Source organism: Microcaecilia unicolor, chromosome 9 (genome assembly GCF_901765095.1).
Source record: "Microcaecilia unicolor chromosome 9, aMicUni1.1, whole genome shotgun sequence".
Classification (NCBI taxonomy): domain Eukaryota; kingdom Metazoa; phylum Chordata; class Amphibia; order Gymnophiona; family Siphonopidae; genus Microcaecilia; species Microcaecilia unicolor.
This window is the reverse complement of record NC_044039.1, coordinates 23100669-23128142: the sequence shown is the minus strand read 5'-3', so window position 1 is coordinate 23128142 and position 27474 is coordinate 23100669. Positions and strand designations below refer to the sequence as shown.

General features: G+C 46.2%; 1 protein-coding gene across 4 annotated transcripts in view; it reads right to left on the bottom strand.

The window, feature by feature from the left end:
• Positions 1-1296: 1296 nt before the first annotated feature.
• VEZT (vezatin, adherens junctions transmembrane protein) overlaps positions 1297-27474 on the bottom strand; it is a 98318-nt gene continuing 72140 nt past the window's right edge. For 3 of the 4 annotated variants that reach the window (XM_030214967.1, XM_030214965.1, XM_030214966.1), the window contains 3 exons: positions 20642-20742; positions 10531-10738; positions 3844-4826 (listed from right to left, as the gene is read on the bottom strand). In XM_030214967.1, the coding sequence (XP_030070827.1) occupies positions 4279-4826; positions 10531-10738; positions 20642-20742 (857 nt within the window). In that variant the 3' untranslated portion in view covers positions 3844-4278. Of the gene's footprint in view, positions 1370-3843; positions 4827-10530; positions 10739-20641; positions 20743-27474 lie in introns of those variants that run through there. The other variant, XR_003943391.1, reaches the window with a different exon arrangement.

Sequence of the window (27474 nt, the reverse complement as noted above, 5' to 3'; positions counted from 1 at the left end):
CCTTACGGTAACTTCATTTTTGATGTGCGTCCGCTAGATGCGGTAATCGTCATTCTATGCACGTAGACCATTACCGCCCGGTTACCATGTGAGACCTTACCGCTAGGTCAGTGGCTGGTGGTAAGGTCTCAGACCCAAAATCGGGCAGCAACTCTGACTTGACGTGCGTAGGCGATTACCACACGGTTTAACGCGAGAGATCTTACCGCTAAGTCAATGGCAGTAAGGTCTCAGACCCAAAATGGACGCGTGGCAATTTTCATTTTGCCGCACATCCATTTTCGGCAAAAATTTTAAAAAGGCATTTTTTTTTACAGGTGCGCTGAAAAATGATTCTGCGCGCACCCAAAACACACGTCTACACTACCGCAGGCCATTTTTCAGTGCGCCTTTGTAAAAGGGCCCCTAAGCTTCTGCTCACGTCTACCCCCAGATTCTGTAAAGGTCACCCAAATTTGGGTACAATGCTGAGTTGCGTGCGCAACAAAATTAGTTAACGAGCTATTAACATTCAATAATTGGCTGCTAAAAATTTTTGCTGTTAATGGTCACTAATTTGGAGTCGCCTGCACAACCGCCTATGTGAGATTCTATAAAGAAATGTATACATAAGTACGTAAGCACCGCCATACTGGAAAAGACCAAGGGTCCATCAAGCCCAGCATCCTGTCTCTGACAGCGGCCAATCCAGGCTTCAAGAACCTGGCAAACACCCCCCCCCCCCCAACAAAAATTAATAATGTTCAATGGACTTTTCCCTCAGGAATCTGTCCAAACCCCTCTTAAACTTCGTAAGGCCAGCTGCTGTCACTACATTCTCCGGCAACAAGTTCCAGAGTCCAACTACACGCTGAGTAAAGAAAAACTTTCTCCTATTTGTTTTAAATCTACCATATTCTAGCTTCATCTTGTGTCCCCTGGTTTTGTTGTTGCCTAAATCTTCTCGCATACAACTCACAATGGGGAATGACCGTGGAAGGGGCATGGGTGGGTCAGGGGCGTTCTAAAAAGTTACAAGCACTGTTGCAAAAATTAGGGGGATGTGTGTCCAACTTGCGCACCAAGATTTACACCAAGTTTCAGTTGGTGAAGTAAGTTGGGCGTGGGAATCCGTGCTAAGCGCTATTCTATAAAGAGCGTTCAAGCCCAGAGTGCTCTTTGTAAAGTAGCACCGAGTGCTGATTTTTTTCAGGCGCCTACTGTTTGGCACGACAAAACAGAAGCAAAACACTCTGCAGGCGTAACACAAGCAGCAACACAAAGCAGAGGTCGTCCAGAGAAGAAGCACATTCAAGGTTCGCCACAAACAGATTTATTGAGCATTGACTCGACTTGGCCAAGTTTCGGCACTTATGCCTTCATCGGGGGTCTGTAAATACACATAAAATAATTAATAAAATACAAATTTCAAAGAAAATGTAAAAAACAAAAAAACCATCACCAATACTTTACCACATAAAAGTGGTACAAATAATCATATATCCTACAAATAAATATTAAAAAATGTAAAAGCCAAACCAAACTGATAAGAACAATGTATACATTCATCAAGGAAACAAAAAAAAAATGTATTAGAAAACATAACAACCTTTATTTCAACATGTCAGCAATGCATTTTGAGGGATGTTGCATTATTGGAGCAAAAAAAGTCTCGGGTTTATTATAAAACTTAGCAAAGAGGAATATTAATACATTATCTAAAAACATGTGGACAGTCATAAAGCCGGCTGATAAAGGGGGAGGAGTGGTGATTCTAAATACAAGTGAATATATCGAAGAGATTGAGAGACAGCTGAATGATTGCAATTATTATCACAGACACAGGCTTGACCTTGGCCCCACAGATCGGCTATTAACAGAGATTAAGACCATAGTAGGCACTGGCTATTCTGTAGGTATTTTTGACCAGTCGGGAAACGGAATTTCTGATTAATACCAACCGCACAGTTTCAACTCTACATATACGTAAGGCCTTGGCGAATCCACCTGGAAGACTAATCATTTCTGAAAACAGCTCAGTTTTGGAACCGTTTTCTGATTTCGTAAACACCTTTCTGAGGCCTTTTGTTCCAGCTACTCCCTCGTAGGCGAGAGATTCCATGAACGTGATTAACTTCTTGGCTTTCTTTGAGGGCGATGTCGGTAATTTGATTTTCTTTGATATTGTTACTCTGTGTTCTACCTTCTTTTTGAACTCTTCCTGTCCCGTCTAGGAATGGAGTTCTTTTCTATTAAATTTTCTTTTTTTTTTTTTTCTTACGAAAGGCAGCATAGCAAGTTCTAAATGAACCATAAACTCTGGTAAGACTTTCCCTTCCCTGCTTGCTCTTATGTGTTCAGATAATTGTAGTCTACTGCTACCCGTGTTTCCCCGAAAATAAGACACAGTCTTATATTAATTCTTGCCCCCCAAAATGCGCTAGGTCTTATTTTCAGGGGCTGTCTTATTTTTCGAGGAAACATCGGGGTTGGCCCGCCCGCCCTCCGTCGCTCCCGGAACTAACCTTAAACGCCTCCTTTCACCTTCGCAGCAAGCAGCAGCAGGGCAGGCCACTCCTTCCTTCCGTGTCCCGCCCTCGCCTGACGTAACGTCCGCGAGGGCGGGGCACGGAAGGAGAGGTCTGCCCTGCTGCTTGCTGCGAAGGTGAAAGGAGGCGTTTAAGGTTAGTTCCGGGAGCGATGGAGGGTGGGTGGAGGGGGGGCCCGGCGACCTCAGGTGGGGGGGGGGGGGGGGGCGGCTCGGGGGCGGCCTTGTCCGGCTCTCGGCGGCCCTGCTTTCAAACAAAAATTTGCTAGGTCTTACTTTCGGGGGAGGCCTTATATCTACCAATTCAGGAAAACCTCTACTAGGTCTTATTTTCGGGGGATGTCTTACTTTCGGGGAAACAGGGTATTTACTCCTTTGGGCATAGCCAGACCTCGACGGGAGGGGGCATATTTTGGCCTGCCTCCCTACTGCCGCCCTCCCGTCGCCACATCTGCCCCCCCCCCCCCCCGCTGGAAGGTACCACCTCTGCCTCCCCGCCGCTGCTCTCCCCCCCCACCGCTGGAAGGTACCTTGGCTGGTAGGGGTCCCCAACCCCCACCAGCTAAAGTGTTTGTCCCGTGCTGGTCTTACATTGCTGGCGCCCTGTCCTGCTTTCAGCGTCGTGCACGCTCGTTTTAATGAAACAGCATGCGCAAGATTAACTACGGGGATAGGTGGGGGTCTGGGTGGGTACGAGTTAGATTCCATTGGGGATAGGCGGGAATAGGTGAAATTTCTGTCCCCATGCGGTTCTCTAAAACACACACAAAAGCCACTAATCCAAAGACTCAAAAACTATTTAAGTTCTTTCATATTTTTATTTAAATCTATACTTTTAACGCAAGAGGGAATATAATGTTATTACCTGGTAGACATAATTGACCAAGACTGTTGATCTATAGGCACCAAAGGTAATGCAACTGTGACAAAAGAGCCCGATACACCACTGGCTTTTACTTCCTACACAGCATAATTGTTCTAATCAACACACGGCTAATATGACAATCATTAAGAAAATATGGGGATTTGAGAAAAAACAAAGGCTTCTTAATTTAAAACAAAACCACATATAGAACTGTTTACTAAAGTGCAGTAACATTTTGCAGTTACCATGCATTAACTGCCAAATTTACTGTGTGGTAACTGCAGAACCTCTATGTCCCAAGGTCAGGAAGGATCCCAGCAGTTTCCCAGTCACATAATGCAGCTAAATATTTTTTAATGCATGTTAATTGCACCGCAGATAATGCACTGCAGTTAACACCACCCAAATTAGGTGTAGCTAACTGAGTCACATTATCTTCTACATTAACAGTTAACACGCAGTAATCACCTTGTGTTTATGGTAAGCCCCAGTCCTTGTTCATTCTCCATCTTGCTCTGCGTTAGCTGTTAACACATGGAACCTTTAGAATTCCACCCGCATTAACTGTTCATATATAACAGCTAGAACAGCCTAGTAAATAGGGCCTGTAATAAATAAGAAAAAATAATCAGTAATGCTGACGGGGGAATTCAAAGGATATTCTGTTTGGTACAACCTTATAATCTTTTGTAGTTGTCCTCTACATATAATGAGGTGAAATAGGAAGCCCCGTGGAAGAAAGCAGGGTAGACTGGGCAGGTACCAGTTTGAATGCACCTTTTGGCATTCCCACCTGTATCTGTTTCCGCAGCCAGCTTCAGGATCTGAACTCAGGTCTCTTGCTACCCTTTACGGATAAGCAGCCACTGCTTATAGATACAGAGATTTACAACTCCTTGTCACCCATATGACCAGCCTCATCTTTACCCTCCTCCACGTGATTTTCATTGCCTTGCACCTCCTCCTCCTCCTCCTCCTCGGAATCCCCAAAAGTCTGTTCCTTCATGGAAGTGAATGTGAGGTACCTTGCAGCAACCTCTGCGGCCAGCTCAGAGCTGAAGCTGAAGTCTGAGGAGAGTTGAAGTCGCACAAGCCTGTCTTTGATGGAAGACTGCAATGCCCCTCCGAGGACAGCTTTGGGGATCTTTGCTCTATCTCCACCAGCCTGCTCAGAGTTCTCCTCACTCTCAAGCTGGTGATATGTGCTTTCCTCATCCTTTGGAGAAACCCTACGATCAGCAGAAACATCTGCATTTCCAGCTCCTGTAGTGTCCTCAGATTCATACTCAGTCCTCAGTCTCTGACTGGCTGTGTCTTGGGTCTTCTCTTGAAGGGCACCGTGAACGTCCTTAGGCTCTGTGCTTTCTGCACTAATATCTGTAGGTGGCTTTAGGCTGCCTTCCAATTCTGCAGGAGACAATGGCTTCATCACAGCTAGAAAAAACAAAACAAAACATTATGAGCTGGTAAAGGCGGTTAGCTTAGCAGGGTTTAAAAAAAAGGTCTGGCCAGCTTACTAAAGGAAAAGTCCATAGACCATTATTAAATTGACTTGGGGAAAATCCACTGCTATTTCTGGGATAAGCAGCAGCATAAAGTGTATTGAACTTTTTCGGGATCTTGTCAGGTATTTGTGACCTGGACTGGCCACTGTTGGAAACAGGATGCTGGGCTTGATGGACTTATAAATCTGTAATTCAACAGCGCTGAGATTCCATGAGAGTTTTCAATATCTGACAGCTGCAATTCACACCAGCGACAAAATCTATATAAAAGGAAAATCCATACCTTTTTTTTTTTCACATTTTCAACAAAGTTCTTTGTGAAGTAAAAACGAGATTACACCGGAGTTCAGAAGGCAGAAGACACACTAGTTCTCCCTGTCTCTAAACGGGATTAGGGAAAGAGATACCTTAGCAAGAGCTGATCATTATAGTACTGGCCACAAGACTAACGTGGGATCGTCTGGCACATGCTAAAGCTTATCTAGGATTTAAGGGGCCCTTTCACTAAAGAGCGATAAGCTCTAATGTCCGTTTAGAGCGGGAAAAACAGGCTACAATTTGAGCCCAGGCCCACCCTCCCAGCGCAAACACAACTGCAGCAGCAGCCCAGCTGCCTAGCGTGACGGCAGAGAGACAGCACCCGACATGCGGCGCTGATCTCAGGCTCAGTCCGATTCCGTCCTCAGGCCCGCCCACCACCCAAGCGCGCACACACACACCGCATGCGGCAGAGCCTAGCGCCCTGGCGTACATCGCGGGCACTCGCGCTCAGGGCAGGCTCAGAAGAGATCATCAGCCCACGCCCACCTACCTTCGGGCTTAAAGGCGGCGCGTCGGTGGCGTCGTTGTTGGTCGCACTGCATTCGCGGTAGCGGTATGACCTGTCCCGTACGTGGCTGTGCGCGGGGGCGTGCCTCAGCCTCGCTTTCGCTCGGCTCCGCTCGCTAGACGCGGCATCTGAGGGAGGGCAGGGTAAGGCTAAAGCTGCACATGGCCACATGCACGTAGGAAGGGTTCAGCCTGGCCCTGCTCTCCCTGGCCTGGAAACGTGGAAACAGAAGAAAGGTCTGGTCGAAGTCGAGTTCCTGTCTCCCGGCCCCAGGTAACTTACTGCCAAGCAGCAGCTGCCAGCCTAGCCCAGCCCAGCAGCAGGTAATAACATGCTTTTTGGGTTTTTTAACATTATCATGGTAATTTGTTTTTAAAATTAAGCTAGCTGGGGCCTGGTGGGCACTATTAATTTATTGTTGTGGAATTTCTGGGTGGGGTAAGCACTTCACTGCCTAGGGAAAAAAAATGTATATATTTAATGATTAAAATATACCTTTTTTTGCCCTGCAGTGAAGAGCCCATCCCCACCCAGAAGCCCACCTATATATATATAGTGCCCGCCCATATTAGCTCTGGGCCCAGCCAAAATGTCAGGTCTGGCTACGCCACTGGGCTACGACAAAACGTGTTAAAGAGTTCGGTGGTATTTTGTACGCTAACTCGTCTGCTAGCTACTTTTTTTGTAAATATTTTATGGAGGGGGCATGCCATAGGTGGAGAATACATAGTAGATGACGGCAGAAAAAGACCTGCATGGTCCATCCAGTCTGCCCAACAAGTTAAATTCATATGTGTACACCTTACCTTGATTTGTACCTGCCTTTTTCAGGGCACAGACCGTACAAGTCTGCCCAGCAGTATTTCCCGCCTCCCAACCACCAGTCCCGCCTCCTATCACCGGCTCTGGCACAGACCGTATAAGTCTGCCCTCCACTATCCTTGCCTCCCAACCACCAACCCCTCTTCCCCCCCACCTGCTCGCCACCCAATTTCGGCTAAGCTTCTGAGGATCCATTCCTTCTGCACAGGATTCCTTTATGTGAGAATGGGTGTGAAAGTGTTAACCAGTTAGCATGTTTGCATTAGCGCTCGCTAATTAGCTAATGCAGAGTTAATGCAGGAACACTAACTGCAGGGGTGTAGCTATGTGGGGCCACGGGGGCATGGGCCCCTGTAGATTTGGCTCTGGCCCCCCCCGCCAACACCTTCGACCTCCCCCTCCCGCCGCCAACCCTCCCCTGCCGCCGTTGGGTACCTAATCCTCTTCTCCGGCGCGGCCGCGTTGCTGATCTGCAAGGGCAGGCTTCTGTACGTGCAGGATGTCAGTCTAACAGAAGCCTGCCCTTGCAGATCAGCAACGTGGCTGTGCCAGAGAAGATGACTTGGGGACCCCCGCCAGCAAAGGTACCGACGGTGGGGGGGGGGGGGGTTTGGCGGCGGCGGGAAGAGGAGGTTGTAAGGGTTAGCGCCAAGGGGGGGGGGGGGGGTGTCAAAGGTGGTGGTGGCGCCGGGGGGAGGCTAAAATGTGCCCCCTCAACTCAGGCTCTGGACCCTCCTCCCGCCGAAGTCTGGCTATGCCCCAGACTTACTGCCTCCTAAATACACACTTGCAAAGATAATGTGCACACATACATCACAACTCTGTCCCTGCTCTGAGAAAGGTGTAAATGTGCTTACTTTTTATGCATGTATGTAAAAGTGTCCACTTCCGTTTCATGCTCCTACCCCGCCCTGCAATCCTCTCCTTTGTCAACAGGCAGTATGTGGGGAGAAACAGGAGGAGAGGAGGTGGGGGCAGCTGCTGCCCAACTTGCAGCTGCCTCTGATACCAGGAACTAAGGCTGGTGGAGGAGGAGGAAAGAGACAGTCCAAATCACAAATTAGGGAGCCCAAGAGGGGGCATAATCGAGCGGGGCGCCCAAGTTTTCCTGAGGGCGTACTCGCGAAGGGGTGAGGAAACCCGTATTATTGAAACAAGATGGGCGTCCATCTTTCGTTTCGATAATACGGTCGGGGACGCCCAAATCTCAACATTTAGGTCGACCTTAGAGATGGTCGTCCCCGGTTTTCAGCGATAATGGAAACTGAGGACGCCCATCTCAGAAACGACCAAATCCAAGCCATTTGGTCATGGGAGAAGCCAGCAGTCATAGTGCACTGGTCCCCCTCTCATGCCAGGACACCAACCGGGCACCCTAGGGGGCACTGCAGTGGATTTCAGAAATTGCTCCCAGGTGCACAGCTCCCTTACCTTGGGTGCTGAGCCCCCCAAACCCCCTTCCCCCCTCAACTGTACAACACTACCATAGCCCTAAGGGGTGAAGGGGGGCACCTAGATGTGGGTACAGTGGGTTTGTGGTGGGTTTTGGAGGGTTCACATTTACCACCACAAGTCTAACAGGTAGGGGGGGATGGGCCTGGGTCCACCTGCCTGAAGTGCACTGCAGTACTCACTAAAACTGCTCCAGGGACCTGCATACTGCTGTGATGGAGCTGGGTATGACATTTAAGGCTGGCAAAAAATATTAAAAAAAAATTTTTTTTTAGGGTGGGAGGGCGTTAGTGACCACTGGGGGAGAAAGGGGAGGACATCCCCGATTCCCTCCGGTGGTCATCTGGTCAGTTTGGGCACCTTTTTGAGGCTTGGTCACAAGAAAAAGTGGACCAAGTAAAGTCGGCCAAGTGCTCGTCAGGGACGCCCTTCTTTTTTCCATTATTGGCCGAGGACGCCCATGTGTTAAGCACACCCCAGTCCCGCCTTCGCTATGCTTCCGACACGCCCCCGTGAACTTTGGTCGTGCACGCGAAGGAAAGCAGTTGAGGATGCCCAAAATCGGCTTTCGATTATGCCGATTTGGGCGACCCTGGGAGAAGGATGCCCATCTTGCGATTTGTGTCGAAAGATGGGTGCCCTTCTCTTTCGAAAATAAGCCTGTAAGTGATTTATTTGATGGGGGGTGGGGGGGTGGGGGGTTAAGGGGAGAAATGCCTTCAGGTATGAAGGGAAAATGGGGGAAGTGGGGAGGAGAAAATGACTCTTCTTCCTTCTTCTAGTCCCTGTCCTCCTGTCCCTGTATGTTGAAGGAAGGGGGAGGGAATGGTGCAGCATACAGGGAGCTCCTAAGAACAATCCTGTGGGAATTCCCCCCCTCCGCAGACTACGCAGAATACTGCCTTTCCTGTGCAGAATTCTGTGCAGTCTGCCTTTGCAGGCACAGTGGAACAGATACTGGCAGCAGGAAAATGACTCGGTGACCCCCTCCACACTCATTGGTCCAGAGAAGGAGCTGCACAGTCACAGAGCAGGCTGCTTCCCCCTCTGCTGCCTCGGTTCCTGGTGGCTCCTTTAAGCCGTACGGAGGTCTGCGCCGCTCAAAGAAGCAGAAAGCAGCCCAACCTGTGGCTCTGCAGCTTCTCCTCCTCCTCCATCGCTGGACCGGTGAGTGTGCATTGGGGGGGGGGGGAGCTCTGGAAAAACGTGGAGTGTGGTTGCAGGGAGGGGGGCTGGAAACAAAGATAGATGTGTGGGGGGGGGGGGGGCCCTGGAGAAAAGGTGGCTGGAGTGTTTGTGTGCAAGGGGGAACTGAAAAAAGCTGGATGGAATATGGGGGGGGGGGGGGGGGAGCTGGAAAAGGTATATGGAGTGTGGATGCAGGGAGAGGGACTGAAAAAAGATGGGATGGAGTATGAGGGGCTGGAAAAAAGGTGGATGAGGTATGTGTGTGTGCCATGGGAATGGGGTAGAGGTCTGCATGAAAATGAATTATAAACTGGTGGGGTGGGGGTGGGGGGTGGGTATGTCACGCCTGAGGGAGATGCCAGCCCTTATAATAGGGGAATTGTGCACAAAAAAATTACAATTAATGTGTGTAGAATTTTGCAGAATTTTCAATTTTTTGTGCAGAATTCCCCCTGGAGCGGCAGCTTCAAAATTTAGCACTGGATGCAACTTCCTAGGCTGAATGGGGGTAAATAAGCCTCTGTCCACCCTAACCATGGTGGTGGCAGCAGCAGCAGCAGGACAGAGGTACCTATATTGACACATATTCCCTTGTTCACAATGCAGTTTATAAATCTAGTTTAGAAGGACTGGGAAGTAATGTATTACCTATGGTCTGTTGTCATATGAACAAGTTTAGAAGTTCTCAGAATTTACAGTACTTTTCAAAGCTGGATTGGGAGGGTCTCAAGAAGTTTAATTGAACCAGTAAGGCTGTATCCCTAAATAGGGAAGGGGACTTGATATACTGTCTTTCTGTGTTTTTTTGCAACTACATTCAAAGCGGTTTACATAGTTTACACAGGTACTTATTTGTACCTGGGGCAATGGAGGGTTAAGTGACTTGCCCAGAGTCACAAGGAGCTGCAGTGGGAATCGAACCCAGGTCCCCAGGAACAAAGTCCACTGTACTAACCACTAGGCTACTCCTCCACTCATTCCACCAATAAGAGCCAACCTCATCAGTGATGTCACAATGGCTTGATTGCCCGATACTTGGCTCACTTCTGATATTGTGATGTCATAAGGGAAAGAGGGAAAGGGAAATGGGACTTGATATACCGCCTTTCTGAGGTTTTTGCAACTACATTCAAAGTGGTTTACATAGATTCAGGTACTTATTTTGTACCAGGGGCAATGGAGGGTTAAGTGACTTGCCCAGAGTCACAAGGAGCTGCAGTGGGAATCGAACCCAGGTCCCCAGGATCAAAGTCCGCTGCACTAACCACTAGGCTACTCCTCCACTCCAAGAATATGTGAACACCCATGGGGCCTTAAGAAACAGACACACACTGATGCTTACCATGCTCACTAAACAGCAGCTGTTTCCACTTCTGTCGCTCCTCCTCAGAGGCCTTAAATCCCAACACAGACTTCAGCTCCTGCAGCACCCTTTTGGACTCCTCCCGCTCCCGTTTCTGCCTCTCTTTATCCTCTTGTGACCAGAAGTAAAACTCATCCTTTCTGAACTCCTGCTCAAGGTCTATGTCTTCCACACAGGCTTCCAGTTCCTGAAAAGTAAATCTACATCATTGTCATGTTAACTGGCGTTACTTTGACTCAGGGGCGTAGCTACGTGGGGCCACGGGGACATGGGCCCCCACAGATTATGCCATGGCCCCCTCTAGATCTGACCCCCCCCCCCGCCGCCCCCCACCGCCGCATCAGGTACCTTGTTTGCTGGCGGGGGTCCCCAAACCCCGCCAGCAGAAGAGTCTTCTTCAGCGCCGGTCGACTCCGGCGCCTTTGTTGTGTGATCATCTGTTTCTGATGCCTTATGTCCTGCACTGTGCATGTAGCCCAATGCAGGACGTAAGGCGTTAGAAACAGATCACACAACGAAGGCGCCGGAGTCGACAGGCGCTGAAGAAGACTCTTCGGCTGGCGGGGATTGGGGACCCCCGCCAGCAAACAAGGTACCTGATGCGGCGGCGTGGCGGGGTGCTGCGCGGGGGGGGGGGGGGTCGGCGGCCGGGGGAGGCAGCTAAACAGTGCCCCCCACCTCGGGTGCTGGCCCCCCTCCCATCGAGGTCTGGCTACGCCCCTGCTTTGACTACCCACTCGGGGTTAACGTCGGGGTCACTAATCCAACTCCACCTGTACCTGCGCACGTGTCTTTACACTGGCAACCATCAGCCCGCCAACAGGAGTCCCTCTTGCCTCTCAACAAATACCCCACCCTGAGAGCTATTCCCTGGGAATTTCTAGGGATACTGGGAGCCCCACATAACTCAACAGTAAAATAGTTCCTAGAAATCCACCTACAGACCAATTACAAAATGAAAACACTAGGATCACTGACCAGTTTATTAACAGAATTCTGCAAACATGGATTCATATAGATGTCACTAACTAGACAGCTTCACTATACGGGGTGAGGTTCAGGAGCGCTTGTTTTTACTAGGACATGCAGAGTTGGGAACAGAGCCCTGATACATATCTGCTTTCTCTACACTCCCAAGGCAAGGCTGAAGGGACTGGTCTCTTCTAGAGCTGGTCCTGGAGAACCAATAACAGCCCTGGACATTAGCTTTCTGACCAATCACAATATAGAATGTTGCTACCTTACAGCTCCCAGGAGACACAAGGAAACAGGCTGTCTAAGCTTCACTCTGAGTTAGTTAGCAAGGGATATATAGAGATACCAAGTTACCTAGTTCCAGGCTGGTGATTTTGGAACAGTCCTAGATTTCTGGCTACCCCACTGGTGCATTAAGGGAACCTGCAGCACTGATTTCAATGAGCAGCATCAGGCACGACAAATACCACCCTATTTTGGGATGTAAGTTCAATATCAGACTGGCCAAAAAGTCTCCAACCTGGAACTGGTAATTTGGCATCTCTGGATATATCACCTCCTAAACAGCAACCTAAGGGAAAAGAGTTAGGCAGCCACTTGCCTATCAATTCAAGAATTACAGAAGAAAGGAAGTCTGGGAAACAAACAGATCCCCATGAACACACACACCCCTGTATTGTCACAATCATCCTTCCTTCCTTTCACCATCAGAACTACTAACAGATGGAGCTGGATGCTCAGTTTCATTATACCGTGTAAGACTGCTAAGGGGCAGATGCACGAAAGTCCCCGGAAACATCCGTCTTTGTTGAGATCCTTGGTAAATGTTACTGAGTGGAAAATAGTGAGCGATTCTCAAAGGGATTCATCTGCAAATGAGCTGCTTTGTGGTGGTGGGGAGCCAATCAATAAGCTGCATATGCGCAGAGCAGCCAATCGCTTAGCCTGGCTGTTCTGCGAACACTCAGAACAGTGTATGCTACCCAGGGCTTTCATACATGCATACAAGCTGTGTGTATTAAAGCCATGGGTAGCTTTTTTTTCCATACTTTTTTGATGCAAAGCTGCCGCAGCTGGGGCCAGAGGGAAAGAGGTCATTTTTAATTTTTCAGCGTTTTTCCAGTGCAAAGTTAGCCGAGGGTGGCCAGGGAGTGTACAAGCTGCACAAAGCCCCAAGCTGCTGTCTGGAGAACGTAGAAGCTTGGCTGGTCCTGTCCTGAAGTATGGCTAGGGTCTCCTGTGGCCCTCTGCAAGGATCCCGGCTCCCAAGACGTGTTATCCCACCGCCTACATGAAGAACTACCTGCTAAGGCTGCTCCAGACCTCCCGTAAAATTTCCCCCATTAAAAGGTTATCGGTCTTTTCTGTGCGTTCCTTGTAAATGGCTGTGCATCACTCAGAATGCATATTTGAATACGGATCGACACATTAGCATTGTTAAGCATGTGATTTTCATTGGCCGCTGCCACTACGAACGGTAAAAAGCCCCAAAGCCCCTTTGTGGACTGCCTGCTGAAAACTGAGCTCGTTGAACCGGCTGGAACCAGTGAAAAAAAGCACGTTGTTGGCCCAGTAAGTTTTGTGCATCCCGTCCTAAGAAAAGGATTTTCAGATTCAGACGTTATTGGTGTGACAATTTTACATATGTTACATTTCAGTAATATGAAGACGGTGAGCTCAAGTGCAAGGCATTCACATATGTTTGCTTGTGTCTGCAGAAGATTAATGTTGCTGGAGCCTAAACATCTGATATGAATATTTAAAATGTTGAATGTATTTTTTTTTTTTTTTGGACATGTTTTCTTAATGTTTTTCTCTCCTTTCTCTACATTGCTAACATATCCACGAGTACCCATCTGTACAACTGGAAAACTATTTGGACTTTTCTTCATTAAAAAAAAATAAATAAATAATGGTATAATGGAAACTACACCCTGAACCCACATGATTTAACACATTATCACTACCACTGGTCACTGCTTGATATGATAAAGAACATACCAGGGGCGTAGCCAGACCTCGGCAGGAGGGGAGCCAGAGCCTGAGGTGGGGGGGGGGGGGGGCACTGTTTAGCCGCCGACCCCCCCACCCACCTTGGACCCCCCCCGCCGTGGCAACTGCAACCCCCACCCACCGCATCAGGTACCTTGTTTGCTGGCAGGGGTCCCCAATCCCCACCAGCCGAAGAGTCTTCTTCAGCGCCGGTCAACTCCGGCGGCTTCGTTGTGGGATCATCTGTTTCTGAAGCCTTACGTCGTGCACGGGGCTACATGCACAGTGCAGGACATAAGGCGTCAGAAACAGATGATCCCACAACGAAGGTGCCAGAGTCGACCGGCACTGAAGAAAACTCTCCAGCTGGCAGGGATTGGGGACCCCTGCCAGCAAACAAGGTACCTGATGTGGCGGCGGAACGGGCAGCGACGGCGGGGGATGTGAAATGTAGAGGGGGCCAGGGTGTACTCTGTGGGGGGCCCATGCCCCCACGCAGCTACGACCCTGGAACATACTGTGGGTTCATAATTCGCTACATCATCACATCAGTGTGTATGTGGTTTATGTTGATGCAGGACAGACTATTTACTTAGAAACCCATCAAGTATACTCTAAAGCATTATTTAGGAGTATATCAAGAACCACCCACACCTATATGCTTACTGCCCCCCCCCCCCCCCCCCCAATTTTTTTTTTTTCATTTCTGGCTATGCCACTGGTTCAAAGAAAAATGACCAAAATGATAAAGGGGTTAGGGCTCTTCAGCTTGGAAAAGAGACGGCTGAGGTGGTATATGATTAAGGTCTATAAAATTCTGAGTGGTGTAGAACAGGTAAAAAGTGAATCTATTTCTCACTCTTTCAAAAAGTACAAAGACTCAATGAAATTACATGCAAATGCTTTTAAAACAAATAGGAGGAAATATTTTTTTGACGCAAAGAAACTCTGGAACTCGCTGCCAGAGGATGTGGTAACGGCGGTTAATGTATCTGGGTTTAAAAAAGGTTTAGACAAGTTCCTGGAGGACAAATCCACAGCCCTCCATTGAGATAGACATGGGGGAAGCCACTGCTTGCCCTAGCTTTGATTGCATTGGAATGTTAATGGGTTTCTACCAAGTACTTGTGACCTGCATTGGCCACTGTCGGAAGCAGGATACTGGGCTACATGGACCATTGGTCTGACCCAGTATGGCTATAATTATGTTCTTACGCCACATGCATGTATGAGGACTCCATGAATATCTGGACATTCTCTTATCTTTTACATTAATCATGCACCAAAAAACCCATTTTGGGAAGTGTAATCAAAAGGGGGGAAAGGGGGAGGGAGTCTGTTCCTTGGGTGAGTTAGAAATAGAGAGGCAGGGTCCACTACCCGCGACCGGGCAAGGCTGTTTCAGTCATTGCGTAACACTGACATCTGCTGGCCATGGAACTGTGATCTGTTGTACCTCACCAAGGATCGTTGATGCTCTCATAGCCTAGCTGGATAGTCAGAGGTTAAACGGATGTATCTGCTAAATGCTCATAGCTCTTCTGGAGCTGGCTTTGACTGGTCTGAAAACCCAAAGGGGCATGAGAAAGCCTGCTCTAGTCATGCAGTGAAGTTCTGGTTTTCCCTCCTGGCTGTCTCTGATCTCAGTGTCCTCACATTCTCTGATCAAATATCACATAGCAGCCAACGCAGAGCAACAAGAATTATGCTCAGTGTGCACATGTCGTCCTTGCCTCCTGAACATCTGTTTAGAGTAAGGTCTTCTTTGAAATCGCAGCTCAGATTTCAGCAGTTTCTTTTCAACATGTGCGTTTTCTTCTGAAAGATGGATATTCTCCTGTCCCAATGGATGGTGAACGATCAGAAGTAGGGGAAGTTAAGGGTGAAGCTTGTCAGCTGCTGTCGAGCAGCCACTCTGAATCCAGAGGCGAAAACAGCTGTAAAATCCCAAACGGAAGTTCAAGAGGTCAGAGAACTTCATGAAACCCCATTCTTGTATTTAAAAAATCCTAGTCTCAGCATTCAAAATTATGAATGAGATCCTATATAAGCAAACAGTCTGAGGTCGTACACTGGTTTCATCCCAAGATCAGGGGCTAGAATGCAACTGCCGTTACACCAGACATGAAGCAGACAAGGCAAGAGAACGAATCCAGCTTTTGACAAACATGGAGTAAGGTGAGCTACAGGAAAATGACAACCCTGAACCTTCCACCCTGCTTATTCTGAAAAGAATGAATTTTCACATATCTGACAACTGCATACAACAGCCCCAGCATTGGGCCAACAGAAAGAAAGCCACAGATGGGGAGCTGGCGGTACTTGGGATATTTATTTGTCATCTCCACACAGGCTTAGCGCAGGGATCTGTACTGGGACCGGTGCTATTTAACATATTTATAAATGATCTGGAAAATGGAACGAGTGAGGTGATTAAATCTGCAGATGACACAAAACTATTCAAAGCTGTCAAATACATGCAGACTGTGAAAAATTGCAGGAAGGCCTTAGGAAACTGGAAGACTGGGCATCCAAAAGGCAGATTAAATTTAATGTGGACAAATGCAAAGTGATGCACATTGGGAAGAATAATCCGAATCACAGTTACCTGATGCTAGGGTCCACCTTAGGAGTACATAAGTATTGCCATACTGGGAAAGACCAAAGGTCCATCGAGCCCAGCATCCTGTTTCCAACAGTGGCCAATCCAGGTCACAAATACCCGGCAAGATCCCAAAAATGTACAGAACATTTTATACTGCTTATCCCAGAAATAGTGGATTTTCCCCGTCCATTTAATAACGGTCTATGGACTTTTCCTTTAGGAAGCCGTCCAAACCTTTTTAAAACTCCGCTAAGCTAACCGCCTTTACCACATTCTCTGGCAACGAATTCCAGAGTTTAATTACACGTTGAGTGAAGAAACATTTTCTCCAATTCGTTTTAAATTTACTACATTGTAGCTTCATTGCATGCCCCCTAGTCCTAGAATTTTTGGAAAGCGTGAACAGATGCTTCACATCTACCCTTTCAACTCCACTCATTATTTTATAGACCTCTATCATATCTCCCCTCAGCCGCCTTTTCTCCAAGCTGAAGAGCCTTAGCCACTTTAGCCTTTCCTCATAGGGAAGTCGTCCCATCCCCTTTATCATTTTCGTCGCCCTTCTCTGCACCTTTCTAATTCCACTATATCTTTTTTGAGATGCAGCGACCAGAATTGAACACAATATTCGAGGTGCGGTCGCACCATGGAGCGATACAAAGGCATTATAACATCCTCATTTTTGTTTTCCATTCCTTTCCTAATAATACCTAACATTCTAGTTGCTTTCTTAGCCGCAGCAGCACACTGAGCAGAAGGTTTCAACGTATCATCAACGACGACACCTAGATCCCTTTCTTGGTTCGTGACTCCTAACGTGGAACCTTGCATGACGTAGCTATAATTCGGGTTCCTCTTTCCCACATGCATCACTTTGCACTTGCTCACATTAAACGTCATCTGCCATTTAGACGCCCAGTCTCGTAAGGTCCGCTTGTAATTTTCCACAATCCTCCCATGATTTAACAACTTTGAATAACTTTGTGTCATCAGCAAATTTAATTACCTCACTAGTTACTCCCATCTCTGAGTCAGCACTCAACAAAAAGATCAAGGTGTCATTGTAGACAATATGCTGAAATCTTCTAACCAGTGTGTAGCGGCAGCCAAAAAACAAACAGGATGCTAGGAATTATTAGGAAAGGGATGCAAAATAAGACCAATCTACTACAATAAAACGCACCCTCAACGTTCTCAGACACTGACGTCACTGCAGGCACTCAGACACCAGTTCGTAAGTTCATGGTGGTGAAGCCAGAACACTCACCATGTCTCCATGCCCCGCCCTCGTGTCACACGTGATGAAGTCGAGGGCGGAACATGTACATAACCACGCAAATGAACGAATCGCAGCCGCCGAGGACGTGCCCATCACCCCGCCCCTTTCGCGCCATCACCCCGCCCCTTTAACGCTAGCACCCCGCCCCCAGTTGCCCCCTCTTCCCCCCCATCACCTTCCCTCCCCCCTGTCACCTCCCCTCCCCTTTCGCTACTAACCCTGGTGGTCTAGAGGTACCCGTTCACTCGGGGCAGGAAAGAAAGAGCCCCCGCTTTCCTGACTGGAGCGCTGCTGCTAGCTGCCCTGATGCATCCTCTGTGAGTCGGGCTCTCGGCGTTTCAAAATGGCTGCCGAGAGTTGAAGCAGCCTCGCGAGACTTCAACTCTCGGCGGCCATTTTGAAACGCCGAGAGCCGGACTCGCACAGGATGCAGCAGGGCAGCTAGCAGCAGCGCTACGGCCAGGAAAGAGGGGGCTCTTTCTTTCCTGCCCCGAGCGAACAGGTACCTCTACACCACCAGGGATACTAGCATAAGGGGAGGGGAAGGGAGTCCCGTGCCCGCTAGCGCCCGTTTCATCACAGGCAGAAACGGGCCTTTTTTACTAGTAATATTATAAAGCCTCTGTATCGCTCCATGGTGTTCAATTCTGGTCACTGTATTTCATAAGTACTGCCACATTGGGACAAGCCAAAGGTCTATGAAGCCCAGCATCCTGTCTCCAACAGTGGTCAATCCATGTCACGTACCTGACAAGATCCCAAAACAGTACAATACATTTTATGTTGCTTATCCTAGAAATAAGCAGTGGATTTTCCCCAAGTCCATTTTAATAATTGCTTATGGACTTTTCTTTTAGGAAGCTATCCAAACCTTTTTTAAACCCAGCTCAGCTGCTTTTGCTACATTCTCTGGCAAAGAATTAGAAAAGGTTCAAAGAACAACGACCAAAACGATAAAGGGGATGGAACTCCAACCATATGAGGAAAGGCTAAAGAGGTTACAGCTCTTCAGCTTGGAAAAGAGAAGGCTGAGGGTGGGATATGATTGAGGTCTATAAAATCCTGAGTGCTGTAGAATGGGGTAGAAGTGAACTGATTTTTCACTCTTTCAAAAAGTACAAAGACCAGGGGACACTCAATGAATTATATGGAAATACTTTTAAAACAAATAGGTGGAAATATTTTTTTCAGTCAAAGAATAGTTAAGGTCTGGAACTCGCTGCCGGGGTACTCCTCCACTCATTCCACCAATAAGAGCCACCCTCATCAGTGATGTCACAATGGCTTGATTGCCCGATACTTGGCTCACTTCTGATATTGTGATGTCATAAGGGAAAGGGGGAAAGGGAAATGGGACTTGATATACTGCCTTTCTGAGGTTTTTGCAACTACATTCAAAGTGGTTTACCTATATTCAGGTACTTATTTTGTACCTGGGGCAATGGAGGGTTAAGTGACTTGCCCAGAGTCACAAGGAGCTGCAGTGGGAATCCAACTCAGTTCCCCAGGATCAAAGTCGACTGCACTAACCACTAGGCTACTCCTCCACTCATTCCACCAATAAGAGCCAACCTCATCAGTGATGTCACAATGGCTTGATTGCCTGATACTTGGCTGATAACCACTAGGCTACTCCTCCACTCATTCCACCAATAAGAGACAACCTCATCAGTGATGTCACAATGGCTTGATTACCGATACTTGGCTCACTTCTGATATTGTGATGTCATAAGGGAAAGGGAAATGGGACTTGATATACCGCCTTTCTGAGGTTTTTGCAACTACATTCAAAGCAGTTTACCTATATTCAGGTACTTATTTTGTACCTGGGGCAATGGAGGGTTAAGTGACTTGCCCAGAGTCACAAGGAGCTGCAGTGGGAATCGAACTCAGTTCCCCAGGATCAAAGTCCACTGCACTAACCACTAGGCTACTCCTCCAAACGTCATTTCAGCTACAGTTCAAAAATAAGGCGAAAACAACCAAGACGACAATGAACTGCGTGGATTCAGATTTAGGGGCCCTTTTACTAAGCCGCATAAGTTTCCCCCACCTGATTCTTGAAATGAGCAGTGGATGTGCGTTTCCCAAAGAACATTCTCTCTAGCAACCCCTACTTATTACGTTCTTTCAGAGAGGTGGCAGCAAACAGTCCTGGATTCATTACTCAAGAGATATGAGTAAATTTATCAAATCCAAATGACATTTCCAAATCGGTGCTCAAGACTTACAACCATGCAATGAGGATTAATGATTTAATGCTATGTGTGTGCCTCCTGTCTATAAATGTTAGGCAGCTTAAGACATGATAAGAGAGACAAGAGACATTCCTGCTGTTTCAGCTTAAGTTGTTATACCCTGCCTTGGGGTGAACTCGCTTTCAAATGGGCGAGCAATAAATTGTACTAAATAATCTAGGTTTGTACCTGAAGGAACAGAGGATGAAGTGACTTGCCCAAGGTCCCTGGTACGTCAATGGGAGAAGTGGGATCTCAGCTCTGGCTTCCCCGGTTCCCAGCCCACTGCTTTAAGGGCCCCTTATACTAAGCCGCGTAGGCGCCTACGCACGCCAAAATTGGAGTTACCGCCCGGTTACCGCATGGCTGTTATGGTAATTTCAATTTTGGCGTGCGTTCGCTACACACGTCTGAAAACATTTTTAAATAAAATTTTCAGATGCGCATCACGGACACGCCAAGTGGCATCTGATATGCGTAGGTCATTACCGCCCAAATTCTATGGCTGGCGGTAAGGTCTCAGACCCAAAATGGACGCGTGGCGGTTTTGATTTTGCCACACGTCCATTTTTGGAAAAGGGGGGGGGGGGGGGGGAAAGGCCTTTGTTTTACAGGTGCCCTGAAAAATGATTCTGCGCGCTCCCAAAACCCCCGCCTACACTACTGCAGGCCATTATTCAACGCGCCTTTGTAAAAGGACCCCTAAATCAGTAGACGTCCCCTTCCAATCTCGGCATAATGTGAGGATAAAACTTTCACTAGCGTACTCCCAGCGCAGTAAAATCTCATTGCAACTACCATGAAGACGTTAACATGACACATTCCAATGAGACAAAGCCATTATACCGTAGATGAAGCTACACTGTCAAGCACAAACCGGTGGTACATATATAAAATGCTATGGCCACTGGCAAACTATCTGGCCAGTCTTTTTAATAAGGTCTTTGGACTGGCAGGAGAAATGGAGTAATGGCAGAACCTAGAGCATCTCATTTTACTTACCTGCTCTTCGGGGATGGGATCCTTGTCCTCAATAAGAACCGCAGGGGGTGGCAAAGGCTGACTGATGCAGTGTGAATTCTCACAAGATGGTTTCGGCATGTCTTATGAGAAAAAGAAAATAAAATAAGGACAGAGGCAATTAATTGACAGTTTGCCTTGAATTCAAATTTCAGCATCTGTTACCGTAATGAACCAACGCAGGCAAGGTAGCTTAATACTAACAAGCGTGCACTTTGCAAACCACAGAGAACTTACGTGTGGTCATGGTGATATGTAAATGATATTAAAAGAAATGAAATATCATGGGTGCCACACACTGACATCCAGCAAAGCACACACCCAGCAGCGAAGGGACCTGCTTTCACAAGACTTCTTCCGAGCCTGCATCGAGGCTGGCACTTGGCATCCATGCTGGTCCTCCGGGAGCTTGCAAGCAAAAGCAGAAACAAAACAAAAAAAAGATTTGGCAGGCAAGGACCACTTGGTCCACCCCATGTGCCCATTAGGAACTGCCTACTGCGTTTCCTTTTGTAGAAGGAATTATGTCTCTGATCGCACAGGAAGTCTGCTTCAGGTACACGTCCTCACACCACAGATGCTTTGCTTTGGAAGCCAACGAAGGAGCACTGGGACCTTCTATCTATTTATATCCCAGAAAGTAAAACAAGGGGGGGGGGTAGGTTGGTTGATGAAACAGCAAAAATGTTTTTTCTTTTAACCATTATCTGAATAATTATAAACAACTAGAATGTAAACAGCTCAATAAAAGGAGTAGGGACCACTGGAAACCAAATGCCCATGCCTCCCCATCTACCTAAAGAAAAACTTAGGGGCCCTTTAACTAAGCCGCGTAAGCGTCTACGCGCGCCCAAAACGCTGCAAAATGGAGTTACCGCCCGGCTACTGCATGGCTCTTGCAGTAGTTTCTTTTCTGGCGCACAACCGAAATTTTTGGATGCGCGTCAAGTGGCATTTGACGCGCGTAGTTCATTACCACCCAGTTACCGCACGAGACTTTACCGCTAGGTCAATGACTGGCGGTAAGATCTCAGACCCAAAATGGTCACGCGCCAATTTTTATTTTGCCGCAGCACGTCCATTTTTGGCAAACATGTAAAAAAAGTTATTTCCTTGCAGGTGCATTGAAAAATGGATCTGCATGGGCCCAAAACACGCGCCTACACTACCGCAGGCCATTTTTCAGCGCACCTTAGAAAAAGGACCCCTTCCTCTGGGAATGCACGTGGTATTTTAATGAAAGTTTAAGCCCAGAACTTTATTAGGCTGAAGCTGCCTTTACATTGAAAAATATTTATTTGAGCTTTTAAAAATAGTTCCTCTGCTGCCCCCTCCCACCCCCAACACACCCAGATTCTGAATATGAATGTTTCACTTTGCAGAGGATATGGCTACTTGATGGCTCATATAATTTGCTTGCACTGTGGTTTGGATGTAAGAAATACTGTTTAAATGTAAATTAAAACAAAATAAACCCCAAATTTTTAGGGGGCAAATAAAGTAAAACTGCCAGGTTTGATTGTGTTTAATTTTCAATGGAAACTTGAGGGAACCCAGATACAAGAGAAATATGAACTGAATGTATAACATAATTATATTTTAAGGCAAATTCTGTGTCAGACATGACAGGAGAAACTTTCCAAACAATATTCATAGCTGAGCAACAATTACAGTGCACACAATCCTATGTGACTGTAGGCATCATAATCATTATTCAAGTCAATGCTGTAGCTACGTGGGGCCACGTGGGCCTGGGCCCCCTCAAATTTCCTCTGGGCCCCTGGTTTGGTTGGGGGGGTCCTTAACCTCCGCCAGCTGAAGCCTTGTCCACCGCTGGTCTCTGGCGCCGCTGTGTTGCCTGCCCTATTTTCTTCCCCCTCACGACCTGCACGCTCCTGCGCCGAAGACCGGCGCTGGAGAAGGCTTCAGCTGGCGGGGATTGGAGACCCCCCGCCAGCCAAGGTATTTGCTGCAGCAGTGGGTGGGGAGGGAGCAGCAGGGCGGAAGTACAAAATTGCCCCCCCCCCCACCTCGGGCTCTGGCCCCCTCCCACCATGAGGTCTGGTTATGCCTTGAGCCCACTAGGGATAGAGAAAGTACCTGCATGCAACAAATGTAAACCCACATTGGTTGTACCACAGAAAGGCGGAATATCAAATCCATTACTCTACCCAGTAATGGGTAAAGGTCGCCAAACCCACGCACACAACATTTCCATAGTCCAATCGAGATATAAGAAAGGCATCAAACATATATCTAATAGCAGTAAATACAAATGAATTATCCTATTGATCGGTAAAGACAAGTACGTGCTTCTTTTATGTAAACAGGGCCTCTGGCAATGAATCGCAATGACTAAAATAGTCACAGCTTCAGACTTGTCACATCAGTACTGGTACAAGTTCCAGAATGTACTGTCATGCCATTAGCTATAACTGGTGCACTAGCTCTATTCTGATGATGTTATCTATGTGCTTATGGTATTAGTTTAGTATGATACTTACTTGTGACTTATGTTGATTTATTTGTTTGTCTTTAGTATTAATTGATTTGGAATTTGTGATGTTGATTTTTAACATTGCATTATGTTATCCTGTATAATAATTCTCACCTCCACCATTCTGAGGCTGCCTGGAACCATGGATCCCTTGGAGGTGGTCTGGATCATGTAGTAGATAATAGTGACGTCACACAACCCACACCAGATTGGCCAGTAGAAGGGAGCGGGGCGGAGCCACGATACAGGGAGCAGCGAATCAGCACAACACGGGGAATGCACAGCAGCAGGAACAGAAGCCTCTCTCACAGTCACTCTCACATACACTCTCTCAAACATACACACTCAGAGGAAAACTTTGCTAGCGCCCGTTTCCTTTCAAACAGAAACGGGACTTTTTTACTAGTTTTCTATAATATTTGTTATATATTGCTTTGAGCTAGTTTATAACTAGCAGAAGCAATTCATAAATATTTAAATTAAATTAAAATTAGAGTTGCGAATTCTAGAGTGCATCATTCGCCCAAGGCTTATGCTATCAGTTCCTCCCCTTGCCCAAGCTCGGTGGAAGCTATATTGGAAACATTTCCTCAGATTACTTCTGAGTTTGTCCTTTTCATCTTCATCCTCTGCCCCCTCATTCCATTGTTTCCTTTCAGTTGAAAGAGACTCACCTCTTGTGCATTTGTACCACACTGAGGCATATTTTCAAAGCACTTAGCCTCCCAAAGTTCCATAGAAACCTATGGAACTTAGCCTCCCAAAGTGCTTTGAAAATATGCCTCTTAGTAATTTAAATGTCTCTATCATAGCTCCCCTCTCCAGCCTTTCTTCCAAAGAATATATATTGAGATCTTTAAGTCTGTCTCCATATGCTCTAAATGAAGCACAGCAAATAACATAAGAAGACTATCAATGCATAAAAGAATTAGCTGAACAGTTTATCATAATTGAAACGTCTGGATTATCCAACGGAACTCAGTAGGACAATGAGAACTACAACTCCTCAGCCAGTTCAGTCAACCTGGGAAGTGGGCCGACAGTCTTCCTAGGTTTTGCTATGATTTTCTGTAATGAATTCTGTGCGTCTTTGGAATTTTTTCAAGTTTGGGGCTCTTTTATTTATTGTATTTGTATCCTACATTTTCCCACCCATTTGCAGGCTCAATGTGGCTTATATTGTTCCGTCATGGCTGTCGCCATTCCAGAGTAAAAGATACAATTGGTAATTACATAACGAACATGGGAGACATAGAGGCATATTTTCAAAGCACTTTGGGAGGCTAAGTTCCATAGGTTTCTATGGAACTTTGGGAGGCTAAGTGCTTTGAAAATGAGCCTGATAGTGGAAATTAAGCAATCAGGTATAAAGAGATTACATTTGGAATAACAGATAAAGCGGTAATGTGTTAAAGTTCATATTACGGATCGTTGTTGTATGCTCTGTTGAAAAGGTAGGTCTTCAGTGATTTCCGAAAGTTGATTAGGTCGCGCATTTTTTTCACGTCACGTGGTAATGCATTCCAAAACTGCGTGGTTATGTAGGAAAAGCTGGATGCATGTGTTAATTTGTATTTTAGTCCTTTGCAGTTGGGGAAATGGAGATTCAGGAATGTGCGTGCTGATCTTTTAGTGTTCCTAGGTGGTAGGTCTATGAGGTCTAACATGTAGACCTGGGCATCTCCGTAAATGATTTTATGAACCAGGGTGCAAACCTTGAACGTAATACGTTCGAGTGGGAGCCAGTGTAGTTTTTCTCTTAGGGGTTTGGCACTTTCGTATTTTGTTTTACCAAATATGAGTCTGGCTGCAGTGTTTTGGGCTGTTTGAAGTTTCTTGATCATTTGTTCTTTACAACCAGCGTACAGTGCATTGCAGTAGTCTAGGTGACTTAGCACCATTGATTGTACCAGGCTGTGAAATACTAAAGTGTGTTAGATTTTGCAGCTACTGCAGCTTAACACAGAAAAGTAAGGCGTGTTAGCTGTAAATCTAATGCATCACCGTCTTCCTTTGCAGGTCCTGCAATAACATTTCTATGAATGCGTGGAAGCACAGGCGGTAAGTGAGCCCGTGCTAACTGCAGAAGTGATGGTTGGCATGCTACCTGCAGAATGCCTTTCCACACCCATTCTCTGCCCATGCCCCGCCTAGTTACTGCCTCCTAACATCACATGCCCTTCCCTAGGCCCCTAATTCCCTTACTCCGAAAGGGAGACTGGTTATGTTCTATGGCCTTAAAGGATGCTTACACTTGTACAGAGATACATCACAGTCAACTGTATCACTTCGAAATAGTGTTGATGCTGTTAGGATAGAATTATTGTAGGGGGTTGATTCATATTAAGCATTTTCCTTTAAAAAAAAAAATCTTTTTGGATCTCCTTTTCCTTTTCTTGTACCCTCCCCCTCACTTTTTGTGGGCTAATTAGCATTGAAATATGTTTCTCATTATGCTTATATTATTTTAAATTTTCTTATTCTCTGATTCATTTTATTTATAATTTTTACATTATTCATCAAGCTTTACATCTTGAACAGAAAAGGTACTTCATCAAAGAAAAAAGAAACAAAAAACAGATACATCCTTAATTCACAATTGAAATAAATTTTCTTATTCTTATCCAAGTTGCTTTTTCAAGTGTTTCACTTGTAAACTGTTGTTTGAAATTATAAATACAGAGTTTAAAAAAAAGAAACAGCGTTGACGCAAAAACAGACGCACATCGATTTGGAACCATGACCTGTTATTGAGTTTGATCTATCTTCAATAAATGTTTATGGAAAATAAAAAAAGACACACCTAATTGCCTTAAAATTAAAACCCTTAAAAGTGTACAATTTATAAACACCTAAAATCGGAAGCCCTAAAAGCATCAAAATGATAATCTCTTGCAACTCAAGTAGATTTCTTGTATCCACACAGCCAGAAATCAGGACACTGTAACTACTCAAGCTTATGCCAATGTTTGCAAGAACCCGTTTAAAACTAATTATTACATTAGCTATGACACACACCTCCATATGTTTCCGGGGACACTCTATCCCTATGTAACGCCTGCCAGCATTCCTTCAGCTTCATTACACATTCACAGAACATGTTGATTACAAATCCCTCAGTAATTGGTGGTTTGACCAGAAGTCAAATCTGTATTCCCATGGAGCAACCATTTACTGTCTTAGGAAGTGATCGATGAGAGGACAGAAAGAGCAAAGTGCACCAGGGTAAGAAGGGAATCCGGTCCACCTGGTATCAGTGTAGAAGAGATTCTGACAGTCTAACCAGTTACAAACCAAAATCTCTGCTTATTCCAGAAGCCAGTCTGGTATAATATGAGGTCAAAAATGTAGACGTATATATTATTATTTATTGCATTTGTATCCCACATTATCCCACCTCTTTGCAGGTTCAATGTGGCTTACAATACATCATGGAAATTAGAAGAGAGTAGACATTTTGTGTTACAGAAGGATTTGGAGTTACATAGTGATGGAGTACATTTCTGGATGTTTGTGAGAACTTCACATGCTTTGGTCTTTGTGGTATATCTTGTCAAAGAGATGGGTCTTTAGTGCTTTACGGAAGTTGGTCAGTTCAGAGGTCGCTTTCAGGTTACGTGGCAATGCGTTCCAGAACTGCGCGCTCATTTAAGAAAAGGTTGATGCGTGCATTCATTTGTACTTTAGACCTTTACAGTTGGGGAAATGAAGATATATGGAGAGCTTAACACAATGCCTACTGCTCTCTGTACATATCCTTTAAGCAAATTTCTGGCTAAATAAGTTATAAGTGAAGAAAGCCAAACACAAAATCTTCTGAAATGACAGGGATTTTTTTTTTTCAAATTACTCCGTTAAAAATGTTAATGTGCTAAACTTCAAAGTCTTGCAAAAGGGCGCTGGAATGTGCATGTAGACAAAGGCTTCAGTTACAACTAAGGACCAGAATTAAAACAAAGTGAAATTCATCCGCTCTTCTCGCATAAGTTTCCTTCCTATTGCCTGTGAAGAACAAGTGGGGAAAGCATGCGGAACACGGCTCACGGAATTCTTTCCACCCCTTCTGCGGGTGTGCGTACATGTGTTTGAATCTGTGGGAAGTGTGTGCATGAGTGGTCTTGTCTGTGTCCAGGTAGTTTGAGTGCAGTGGTTTCCAAATATTCTGTTGGTATGAAACGCTATAAAATTAAATTGAGCATGATAATGTATATAATCATTAGATGTCACTATCAACAAATTTCAAAGACACATTTTACATTTTAACCTTAGGGTGCCACTATACCAAGGCAACAGATAGCGTCATGCTTCTCCACCACTA